This window comes from Coregonus lavaretus, assembly GCF_964263955.1.
Source record: "Coregonus lavaretus genome assembly, chromosome: 18".
In the NCBI taxonomy this organism is placed as follows: Eukaryota; Metazoa; Chordata; class Actinopteri; order Salmoniformes; family Salmonidae; genus Coregonus; species Coregonus lavaretus.
In genome coordinates, this window is record NC_140005.1 from 11188214 (window position 1) to 11201105 (window position 12892).

The 12892-nt window shown below is 45.6% G+C and overlaps 1 protein-coding gene across 1 annotated transcript; it reads right to left on the minus strand.

Annotated features, from left to right (window-relative positions):
- Positions 1-237: 237 nt before the first annotated feature.
- Positions 238-12544, minus strand: LOC311145396 (snake venom 5'-nucleotidase-like). Its single transcript, XM_084181622.1, has 9 exons — positions 12177-12544; positions 11686-11908; positions 11365-11553; positions 10846-11043; positions 10137-10291; positions 9859-9967; positions 9490-9639; positions 9032-9232; positions 238-941 (listed from the first exon to the last, which is right to left on the minus strand). The coding sequence occupies exons 1-9, from the start codon at positions 12516-12518 to the stop codon at positions 775-777; spliced, it is 1734 nt and encodes a 577-aa protein (XP_084037748.1). The 5' UTR covers positions 12519-12544; the 3' UTR covers positions 238-774.
- Between the last annotated feature and the right edge of the window lie 348 nt (positions 12545-12892).

Genomic DNA, 12892 nt, shown 5'->3' on the forward strand with positions numbered 1-12892 from the left:
GGAGGTGATTAGGGTGCGTTGGGTTTCCATTCCGGTGTTGCCGAGGTGGTGTGCTCAGACCGGTGGCTCAGTAGACCGGCGAATCAGAGCGCCGGAGGGGAGCAACGGGAGGAGACGTGACATTGTGACTTTTTAAGCACATTTTTACTCCTGAACTTATTTAGGCTTGCCATAACAAAGGGGTTGTAAACTGATTGACTCAAGACATTTCAGCTTTACATTTTTTTTATTTTTTTTGTCAACATTTCTAAAAACATAGTTCCCCTTTGACATTATGGGGTACTGTGTGTGGTCTAGTGACACAAAATCTCAATTTAATCCATTTTAAATTCAGGCTGTAACGCAACAAAATGTGGAAAAAGTCAAGGGGTGTGATTGCTTTCTGAAGGCACTGTGATGTATGCATGCAAAAGACACATTTGACATGTACCAGTTCTTTATCTACTAAATCTTTGAATGTTCTGAGCGTATCAAAAGGTTTTAACCAGAAATATTTCACTTTCATGAACTTTCACAAACATGTCAATCAATATGACTAGATTGCAACAACAATAAAATACTAATATACATGGCTCTATAAAAGTGACATAACAAAGTAATTGGCACTTTTCGTGCCACTTACCTGCATATAGTAAAATATATAGTAATGCAAATATAAATACATTATTTCTTGATATAGTATACTTCTCTTTCTCATAAACAGCAGCCGTTTTAGAGAAATATGACACATCACCACAGAAAGCTGCAATATTGTGATCTTCTGGAAAGCGTCTCTCATAGGCTTGTGGACAGGGCCCATAGCAGGCCTAGCAGTAACAAAGTCAGACAGTTGGCCCCAGCCGCCACGGCTGAGTTAATGAACTTGATGCGGCCCTCCACGGTTGGGTACACCCGCTTCATCTCCTTGATGTAGTTGGAGAAAACCGAGATGTCCAGATTACCTATAGGCGAGAGTATAGAAAATATTACTTTAATCCTCTTTTGCTATAGCAGGGTTATAGCATTATTTTATTTTTTTACTTACAGTACAGTATTCACTCACTGTATGGCTTGGGGTAAGGCATCAAGGTTGCCACAACCAATATTAGCTAAAACCATGTTCATTAACAAGATCATTTGAACCTGCTGTGAATATGTTTACTGCGTTGTAATGGCATATTTTCTAAGCCTGTATGACATGCCATCTTTCGGTGCAATATGCCGCCATAAGCAAAGTCAACAAGTATTTTAAGCCTGTACTCGTGAAGCAATAACGGGTCTCTTCAAGTGCTTAAGCGTTTCTATAACTAGGAGACTTTATTTACAAGTCCCTTCACAGATATTTACTGTAAATTGAAGGCCATTCATTTTGATCTTCTCTGTAATGTCATGTCATATATAGTACTGAAGTCTTACAACAGCAGAGCCAATGCCTTCATCTGTGCAGTGTTGTAGCCTTTAGAGGACCAATACAGAAGTATTTTTTCATGTGTGAAAAATGTTTAAGGAAAGGTTGTTTAGATTGTACGTACAGTAATATGTTTCTGTCAAAGACTTGCTTTGGGACTGGGAAACAACTCTGAAGTGTTTGACAGACCCAGAGTACCCACAATGCATTGTAACACCATCTGTTACTCTTGAGTGACACTCACTGGTCCGACATACACCAGACCCTGTAAGTGAACGTTTTCTAAATGTAACACTGAATGGCGACCAATTCTAATGTAACGCTGAATGTAACTTTAAAGGTTGTTTGTTGCTCATAAAGAAAATTAGTATTTTGCTCATAGGGATTTTGCTAGTCAAATCGAGGAGGATGACACCATGGTCTCATAAACTAGTGTGTTGTCATAACCTTGACACAGATGCTCACAAGATGAGACAGCCACGTCCAACGGCCCATTAAATTGAGGTTACTACACCTCAAAGGCATTTTCTGAAAACAGAGAGAATTGTATTCTCATTTGGGACTTTTCATTTGGATGTTTGTCTTCCAAAATAGTTACTACATGAACCTATTTGTCATTTGTAATGAGGCACAGGGGTTATTTCTTATTTTTTCCATTCAATTTCACTACCAACAGGGCCTCAGTACATACATACAGTGCATTCGGAAAGTATTCAGATACCTTGACCTTTTCCATATTTTGTTACGTTACAGCCATATTCTAAAATGGATTAACTTGTTTTTTTCCCCCTCATCAATCTACATGCAATACACCATAATGACAAAGCAAAAACAGGTTTTTAGGAATTGTTGCACATTTATTAAAAATAGAAAAACGGAAATATCACATTTACATAAGTATTTACGTATTTACTCAGTCTTTGTTGAAGCACCTTTGGCAGCGATTACAGCCTTGAGTCTTCTTGGGTATGATGCTACAAGCTTGGCACACCTGTATTTGGGGAGTTTCTCCTATTCTTCTCTGCAGATCCTCTTAAGTTCTGTCAGGTTGGATGGGGAGCATCGCTGCACAGCTATTTTCAGGTCTCTCCAGAGATGTTCGATTGGGTTCAAGTCCGGGCTCTGGCTGGGCCACTCAAGGACATTCAGAGACTTGTCCTGAAGCCACTCCTGCGTTGTCTTGGCTGTGTGCTTAGGGTCGTTGTCTTGTTGGAAGGTGAACCTTCGCCCCAGACTGAGGTCCTGAGCGCTCTGGAGCAGGTTTTCATGAAGGATCTCTCTGTACTTTGCTCCGTTAATCTTTCCCTCAATCCTGACTAGTCTCCCAGTCCCTGCTGCTGAAAAACATCCCCACAGCATGATGCTGCCACCACCATGCTTCACCATAGGGATGGTGCCAGGTTTCCTCCAGACGTGACGCTTAGCATTCAGCCCAAAGAGTTCAATCTTGGTTTCATCAGACCAGAGAATCTTGTTTCTCATGGTCTGAAAGTCCTTTAGGTACCTCCCTGACCAAGGCCCTTCTCCCCCGATTGCTCAGTTTGGCCGGGCGGCCCGCTCTAGGAAGAGTATTGGTGGTTCCAAACTTCTTCTATTTAAGATTGATGGAGACCTTCAATGCTGCAGACATTTTTTTGTACCCTTCCCCAGATCTGTGCCTCGACACAATCTTGTCTCGGAGCTCTACGGACAATTCCTTCGACCTCATGGCTTGGTTTTTGCTCTGACATGCACTGTCAACTCTGGGACCTTATATAGACAGGTGTGTGCCTTTCCAAATCATGTCCAATCAGTTGAATTGACCACAGGTAGACTCCAATCAAGTTGTAGAAACATCTCAAGGATGATCAATGGAAACAGGATGCACCGGAGCTCAATTTCGAGTCTCATAGCAAATGGTCTGAATACTTACGTAAATAAGGTATTTCCTTTAAAAAAAAAAAAAAATTAGCAAACATTTCTAAGAACCAGTTTTTGCTTTGTCATTATGGGGTATTGTGTCTAGATTGATAAAACAATTCATTTTAGAATAAGGCTGTAACGTAACAAAATGTGGAAATAGTCAGGGGGTCTGAATACTTTCCGAATGCACTGTATACAATTTTGTTTCTCAAGTATATTCAGTGAGGTGTAATGTAATGATTAGAGCTCACATAATTAAGCAATAAGGCACACCAGGCAGTGCTGTATCATGAATGCAGTCACAGGTAAATGGCATTGTTAGGGTTCCACCAGAAGATATAGTCTGGACAAAAATCTGATTGTTAGTTCTTTTGGTCATGTTGCTACAGACACGACCCAGTCGTTAATTATTTTTGCATAGTTGATATGCAAATGACTGGTCGTCCGTTCTAAACAAAATGGTTTCTTATCTTGACTTTTTTTGTATATAAAGTTCATATTATTATCACATATAACCGTCATGTCACGATCGTCTGACGAATGAGACCAAAGCGCAGCGCGTTGAGTGAACATGACTTTATTAAATTAAAGTACTCAATGCCAAAACAACAAACAATGACGATACGTGAAGTCCACAGTGACAAAGACTGAATACGGAACAAAAACCCACAACCCCAAGGTGAACAATGACAGTTTAAATATGGCTCCCAATCAGAGATAACGAGCCGACAGCTGACACTCGTTACCTCTGATTGGGAGTCACTCGATCAACCAAGAAAACACAACCAAAGAAAACCAACCAACACACAACAAAACGAACACACCCTGGCTCAAAATACAAAGTCCCGGAGCCAGAGCGTGACAGTACCCCCCCCTAAAGGCGCGGACTGCGACCGCGCCTCAAAACCCCAAATAGGGGAGGGCTGGGTGGGTGTTGCTCCTCGGAGGCGGCTCCGGCTCCGGGCTTGACCACCACCCTTCTTCAATCCCCCCGTAGCGCCCCCGGTCCGATCTGACCCAGCTGGTAGGATCTGGACTGACGACGCGCACCCCTGGCTTGGCGCGTGAGGCGGGAACGGACCGGACCTGGCCGACGATACGCACCCTAGGCTGGATGCGTGGATTCGGAACGGGCCTCACCAGGCTGACGACTCGCCTCCCTGGCTTGGTGCGAGTAGCAGGAATGGGCTGGATCAGGCTGACGGCTCGCACCCTTGGCTTGGTGCGAGTAGCAGGGACGAGCTGAACCAGGCTGACGACTCGCACCCTTGGCTTGGTGCGAGTAGCAGGAACGGGCTGAACCAGGCTGACGACTCGCACCCTTGGCTTGGTGCGAGTAGCAGGAACGGGCTGGACCAGGCCGACGACTCGTACCCCTGGCTTGGTGCGAGTAGCAGGAACGGGCTGAACCAGGCTGACGACTCGCATCCTTGGCTTGGTGCGAGTAGCAGGAACAGGCTGGATCCGGCTGACGACTCGCACCCTTGGCTTGGTGCGAGTAGCAGGAACAGGCCGGGCTGGGCTGGCGACGCACACCGTAGGCTCTGTGCGTGGAGCAGGAACAGGCCGGGCTGGGCTGACGACGCACACCGTAGGTTTTGTGCGTGGAGCAGGAACAGGCCGGGCTGGGCTGGCGACGCACCCCGTAGGCTTTGTGCGTAGAGCAGGAACAGGCCGGGCTGGGCTGGCGACGCACACCGTAGGTTTTGTGCGTGGAGCAGGAACAGGCCGGGCTGGGCTGGCGACGCACACCGTAGGCTTTGTGCGTAGAGCAGGGACAGGCCGGGCTGGGCTGGCGACGCACACCGTAGGTTTTGTGCGTGGAGCAGGAACAGGCCGGGCTGGGCTGGCGACACACCCCGTAGGCTTTGTGCGTAGAGCAGGAACAGGCCGGGCTGGGCTGGCGACGCACACCGTAGGCTTGATGCGAGAAGCAGGAACAGGCCGGGCTGGGCTGGCGACGTACACCGTAGGCTTAGTACGTGGAGCAGGAACCGGCCGGGCTGGACTGGCGACGCACACCGTGGCCTTGGTGCGTGGAGTAGGAACAGGCCGGTCCGTACTGGGAACACACACCACTGGCCTTAACCGGGGATCAGGAACGGGCCGGACCGGACTGGTAACACACCTCAGTCTCTCACGCCGTGCCTCAACTACTTCCCTCCCTCTACTCGCCAATGGCTCCCGTAATCCGGTAGCCTTCTCTCCACGTCTCCCTGTGGCAGCCTCCTGCTGCCCAGCCGCCCAAGCCAAGTGCCCCCCCCAAAAAACTTTTTGGGGTTGCCTCTCGTCCCTCCGACGATGGCCCTGCTGACGCCGTTGCTCCTCTCTCAGTTGCCTCTCCACTGTTTTACTCCATGGCCGGCGATCCATCCCATCCAGGATTTCCTCCCAAGTCCAAGACCCTTTTCCATCCAAAATCTCCTCCCATGTCCAGACCCTTGGCTCCTGGACACGCTGCTTGGTCCTGGTACGGTGGGTTTTCCTGTCACGATCGTCTGACGAATGAGACCAAAGCGCAGCGCGTTGAGTGAACATGACTTTATTAAATTAAAGTACTCAATGCCAAAACAACAAACAATGACGATACGTGAAGTCCACAGTGACAAAGACTGAATACGGAACAAAAACCCACAACCCCAAGGTGAACAATGACAGTTTAAATATGGCTCCCAATCAGAGATAACGAGCCGACAGCTGACACTCGTTACCTCTGATTGGGAGTCACTCGATCAACCAAGAAAACACAACCAAAGAAAACCAACCAACACACAACAAAACGAACACACCCTGGCTCAAAATACAAAGTCCCGGAGCCAGAGCGTGACACGTCAAGCACTTCTAGACATCAGGTTGACAGTTACCAACCTTGATTTCGACTTCAAATCAAATCACATTTTATTGGTCACATACACATATTTATTAGATGTTATTGCGGGTGTAGCAAAATGCTTCTGTAGCGAAATACTACTTAAACTTAGACTCAGCTGTTCCACTGTTCATACCGGACCCTATTCCTTTGTTACATGGGCTACCCAAATCCCGCAGGCGTAAAAGCGGGAGACGTGGTGGAGTCCTAGTGAATTTTAGCGAAGAGAAAACCGAACGGCGCTCCCCTTCTTTCTATTGGCAAATGTCCAGTCACTCGAGAATAAGATGGATGAGCTTCGTTCGAGAGTCTCCTATCATAGAGACTTGAAAAGCTGCAATATATGAAAAATGTATGAAAAATGTATGCACTCACTAATTGTAAGTCGCTCTGGATAAGAGCGTCTGCTAAATGACAAAAAAATTACTACTAATAATAATAATATTATGTCTTACTGAAACGTGGCTGGAAGATAACACTATGCACGTAGTACTCGGTGGATTCCCCATGCAGCGGCAGGATCGGACGGCGGCTTCAGGGAAAATGAAAGGAGGCGGTGTGTTTTTTCATAAATAACAACTGGTGTGCTGCTTCAAGTGTGAAGGCGGCTTCAGGGAAAATGAAAGGAGGCGGTGTGTTTTTTCATAAATAACAACTGGTGTGCTGCTTCAAGTGTGAAGGAAATCTGGACCTAATATAGAATACCTCAGAGAGTTCTCATCCGTAATTATCACGGCTGTTTACATTCCTCCACAACACTAATTTAATGTGGGGAGACTTAAAACCGTTCTACCTCACTTCTACCAACAAGTCTCCTACACCACTAGCGCGCTAAAACTCTAGACCACTTTTATTCTACCCACAGAAACACATACAAGGCCCTCCCTCATCCTTTAATCAGCAAATCTGACCATGACTCCATTATCCTGACTTCTGTTTACAAAGAAAAGCTCAGACAGGAAGCACCAGTGATGCACTCAATACAGAAGTGGTCGGACGAAACAGACACAAGGCTACAAGACTGTTTTGCTAGCACAGACTGGGATATGTTCCGGGATTCAGCAGATACATTTGAGGAGTTTACCACAACAGCCACAGGCTGTTGTGGTGACGATGTGCACTGACGATGTTCTCCCCACAGTGACTATAAGAACGTATCCCAACCAATCCACATCGACGGGGTTATTGTCAAGTGGGTTGAGAGCTTTAAGTTCCTTCGCATCCACATCACTAAGGACTTAACATGGTCCACACACACCCGCACAGTCGTGAAGAGGGCACAGCAGTGCCTCTTCCCCCTCAGGAGGCAGAAAATATTTGGCATGGGCCCTCAGATTCTCAAAAAGTTCTACAGCTACATCATCGAGAGCATCTTCACTGGCTGCATCACCGCTTGATATGGCAATTGCACCGCCCTTGACCGCAAAGCGCTACAGAGTGGTGTGGACAGCCCAGTACATCACTGGGGCCAAGCTCCCCTTCATCCAGGAACTCTATACCAGGTGGTGTCAGAGGAAGGCCCGAAACATTGCCAAAGACTCCAGCCACCCAAGCCATAGACTGTTCACTCTGCTAACATCCAGCAAACGGTACCAGAGCATCGGCTCTCGGACCAACAGGCTCCGTGATGGCTTCTACCCCCAAGCCATAAGATTGCTAAATAGCCAGACTGCTAAATAGTAAATTAAGGGTACCCAAACTATCTGCACTGACTCTATCTTGCACTGACCCTACGCACACTTAGTAGACTTTATATACACACCATATACACACTCACTCACACACACTCTACACTGTCACTCCCACACAAATCCCTCACACATTCAAGCACTATGGACGCACACACACACAACACACACGCTTACCGACACAACACAAACAAACATACATACATAGACACACTCACACACTTTTACAATCATCATTTGCTGCTGCTACTCTGTTCTTTATTTTACTCTTATTATTATCTGTCCTGATGCCTAGTCACTTTACCCTGCCTTCATGTACATATCTACCTCAAGTACCTCGTACCGCTGCACATTGATCTGGTACTGGTACTCCCTGTATAGAGCTCCATTCTTGTGTATTTTATTTGATTCCTCTTGTGTTAGTTACCAAAAAAATGTAAACTCTGCATCGTTGGGAAAGGTTCATAAGCAAGCATTTCACTGTAAAGTCTACACCAGTTGTATTCGGCGCATGTAATAAATACAATTTGATTTGATTTGCTATGCATGCTGGATAGCCAACTTCAGCTAACTCAGTCATGTCAAACATTGAACCTGGAATAACAGTACACTAGCTGCATGTTTGTTTGTTAGAGATTTTTTTCTATTGGCATTTACTTGGATATGTCCATGATAATGACGTTGATGCGTAATTTCGACTGGCTCAGAAAAAGTTGTCTCGTTTGGGCACTGTTCACTCTCCATGATGTATAGTACAGAGATCGAAATTCAAAAGTGAAATATTGTTTTTGAGGTCGGACAGGCAGACAGTGAGGCTTATATTAACCCCCGCTGTACCAAACTAAATGCTAGGCTGGAAGCAAAGGGAAATAATGTGCGAGTTGAGATAAATACAAGAGATCTTTCGACAGCAACATGAACATGATATTCTTATGAGGCACAGTGATCATTTTCAGATGGAACTGTTAGCAAGCATAGTGTGCCTGTGAAAACCAATACAGCAGGGCTTGGATCGCTGCTTGTCCAATCAGCATCTAGGATCCAAACAACCAGTTTTATAATTCCCTATCCTCCATGACAGACAGTCATTTCTATGTGAAAGTTCCGTATCTTTGCACCTACCTGAACAGGCCCCTGTTCTGTTCAAACCTCACTTCAACCATCCCAACCTGCCCAATGGCTCACCAGTGTCATGTTTCAGTTTCTCCTCCTTGATCATGGTAAAACCATCTCCTCCGTCTGCGATGTAGGATGGTAGGACCAGCTTGTACAGCCTGTCTGGATCCAGGGATTCGTATCTGGGCACACGGCACTGAGAGCAGCGGAGGCTCAAGGACGTCACACGCTCCCCCACCGGCCGTGACAGGTCGTATTCAACATGGATTCCTGGGAAGTTGAAGCAGCCACAAAGGGATTCAGTATCAATCTTTTGGTGGCAGCAGTGGGATCCAAAAATACAATTTGTTGGTCAATACACTGCATACAAAAAGTACAGGAAGGAAATAAGTAAAATCTATAAAGACCATAGTGAATGTATTACAGGAGTGGCGTTTCTGTCAAAGGGATGTAAAAGAGAAATATAATGTACAGTATATCCTCCAATTAGATTTTCAACTACATTGCCCAAAATAATCACTTGGTACCTGAAACTTGAAGAAATTCTCCTCTGCTGCTCCCGTATCTTCGGACAGAGTTTTCAAAGGCCTTTTTCAACGTTGATCCCTTCAACTGCACCAGATCAAAAGTGCCCCCAAATGGTAAGACTGATAGAACTTCCTCCATGGTGATGGTGCCTTGAGAAAACAATGTAGAATAAATGTATGGTGTCCATATTAGGACAGCCTCACACTGTAGAAGTGAGACCCTTCATTTCCGAAGTCATGAATGGCATCGCTGTAAAGTGGCTGCTTTTTTCCACTTTAAAGTAACTGTTTAGTTAGTAGTATAAGGAGTTCTTAAATGAGTCGGCAGTACTTTCAAACACTTTATGAACCCATTATGAGTTAACATACCATTGTTGTGACGTTCATCTATCCCTGTCCTTATGCCTCCACTATTCAGGATGCATAAACTGACGTGATTCCACTGGATCTCATCTGCATACTTGATATTGTGATGAATCTAGAAGAGTCAGTGGAAACACAATGGTCACACACTTTTCAGCATAGGGGAAAGCCCTCAATCTGGGATAAGTCCACCTGTACTGGACAGCCCCTCATGAAGACTGAGATACTTCCACCTGGGCTGAGAATGATATTCACCATGATGAAAGCATCTGCCACTTACTCACCATTGCGTCACAGATGAGGTTCCCCAGGTTGCACTCTCGGAACCGACACTCCTTAAAGGTTCCATTGAGATACACCAGGGTTTTCCCCACGTACTGAGACGAGTACTTGGCCAAGTTCTTCTTCCAGTCCTCAACGTCAGCAAGGATACCTGGGTCTGAGAGAAAGAGATAGGAGTCATGTTGTTTTGTGTGAAAACATGGCTTTGAATGAATGTTCAACAAAAGAAAAAGGAAAGCAATGACTGCAGTTAGGCCTCGATGCAAACAGTGGATGTTTTGGCGGTGTTGGAGATGTAACTGCGGTATGAGCTGACAAATCGGTGAGCGGCTGCTCTTGTATGTCAAAAAACACTCTCTTCCTATTATCCCTTCTGTGTTAGAAGTTCAGACCGGCGATAGAAAGTGTAGGCTCAAGCGATGATATAAATTAGGTCAAATCGATGTGTTGACAATAGTACATCACGCATTCGAGTGTTTGAACTTGTAACGCGGCTGCATGGGATTTGTCGGATATAAAGTCGCATGTGGTTTTGTTGCATCCAATGGCAGTGTCCGCGATAAGGTAACGCAATGAGCTGCTTCTGGTTTGACAGCTCTAACGCAGTTCCACTTCAGACACCGCCAAAACAACCGCTGTGTTGGCTAGCGCATATTGATGTCTATTGTTATCAGTCAGATCCAGATAGTCAAGACTCTTCCAGTAGTTTACCCTGGGCTACGCTGCTGTCCAGCAGGATGGGGTTTCCAGTCGCCTTCACCACGTTCCCAGCTTTATCGAAGACCACCTTCAGGTATCCCAGGTACTTCCCAAAGGCAAAGGCTTGTACCACAGGGACATCTCTCCCGTCCTCAGACCTCACCATGAAGGGATAGGGACCCGTCGGCACCTCTGAAGATGGGACACTCCCTACAACAACAAACAGGGCTCTTATCTTCTTCCCACTTCACTATTTCCCATTTGAACTCTATCATTGTGTCTTAACATTGACAAACTACTTTGACACTTGACAGTGTGTGCTTCATTCAAATTATGCCAATAACATATTTTCTTGCTGAACAAGAAACTCACAAAAATGTCACTGATATGATAAAACCCAAGAGGGTACTTATGAAAGGCTGACATGGGAACATTGACCCTGTTTACACATCCAAATAGTTCAACTTTCTTTATGATCTAGAGCTGTAAATCACAGAGCTATGACAATGTAACAGCTGAATAATTGGGCACCCGTGTAGAGGAACGTATTGGTGTGTCCTCCAATGACCAGGTCCACCCCTCTCACTCGCTTGGCGATGTCTATATCCACATCAAATCCAGAGTGACCAAGGGCGATGATCTTATTGTAACCAAGAGTGATCAGTTTATCCACCTGGACCTGCAAGGCTTTGATCTCATCCTCAAAGATCAAGTGTGGACCTGGGGTGTACACAATAGAAAAGTTTAATGTCAGTCACACAACTGAGTGACTTGATCTGAAATTCCTTGAATAAGCTAGTTAGTAAGCGAGCAACCCATCAAATGATCCATCAATCAAACAATCTATTTTACCTGGTAAGGATAAGACTGGAGTTTCCGCTGAGGTGTAACCTACCACAGCCACTATTTCAGGGCCCATCGTGAATGTTGTGTAGGGTTGATAGTAGCCACTGATAGTTGGGGCGAGTGTTGCATCTGCCTTGATGTTGGCACTGAGAACAGTGAAGTTCACCTTCTGCAGAAAAGGGCGGAGCAGGCCCTCCACTCCATTGTCAAACTCATGGTTTCCAAATGCCTGAAAGCCATGGAAAGATAACTATGATCTGTCTCACTACATGATTATGTGAATTATTATATCAGATCATGCTCTTTGTCTGTGTGTGTGTGCGTGTGCTTGTACGCGCGTGCATGTGCTTGTACGCGCGTGCATGAGCGTGTGTGTGCGTGCGCGTGTATGTGTGTGTGCGTGTGCGTGTGTGTGAGAGATACTGAGAGAGATAAAGTGTGATAAAATGTACAATACCTAATTCACTATGTCATCAAGGTTGATGGAAATGTCTTACCATCGCATCATATCCAAGCTTGTTCATGAAATACGCAGCTTCTTCCCCTTTGTAGTAGTTGAACCAGACAGTACCCTGAAACTGATCGCCAGCATCAAGCAATAACACATTCCGTTCCTTGCTCCGGATGTCTGCTATTGTAGTGAACCTCCTGGCCACTCCGCCAAAACAAGGACTACCTGGGCTACATTTCCCCGACTCTCTACTAATCTCCTCTATCCGAGCGTGAGCATCGTTGGTGTGTAGCAATGTAAGCTCGAACGTTGACACACTTTCAAAATGCATGAAGAAAAAGAGCGAAGCCAAACGCATGCTCGGAGGCAGAGTCCTCCACACACCCATTTCACTCACCTAAAAGCGCGTACTGTGCAATAGGCTCTGTGCCTAGACTCTAGTTCCAAATGAAACTAATTTAGTAGGCGTGTACTTGGGTAGTTAATTGTTAGCACATGTTTAATTACATGGCTTCTCAGATGTTGTTGCTGTTGTCGTCTGTCCCTGTAATGTTCTCCACAAAGAACAATTGCAGGTTTAGTTGAAGAGTTAAGAGCACATGAATACCCATTCATGTTTTCCACGCAGTGCCTCACTATAATACCATCTGGCTACCCTGGCTTTATATGCCAAATATATGCAGACCTTTAATCAGTTTCATTAGCAACATCTTCAATGCATTCTGTTATCAGTGTCAATTTGACCTATCTCTGCCATGCCCA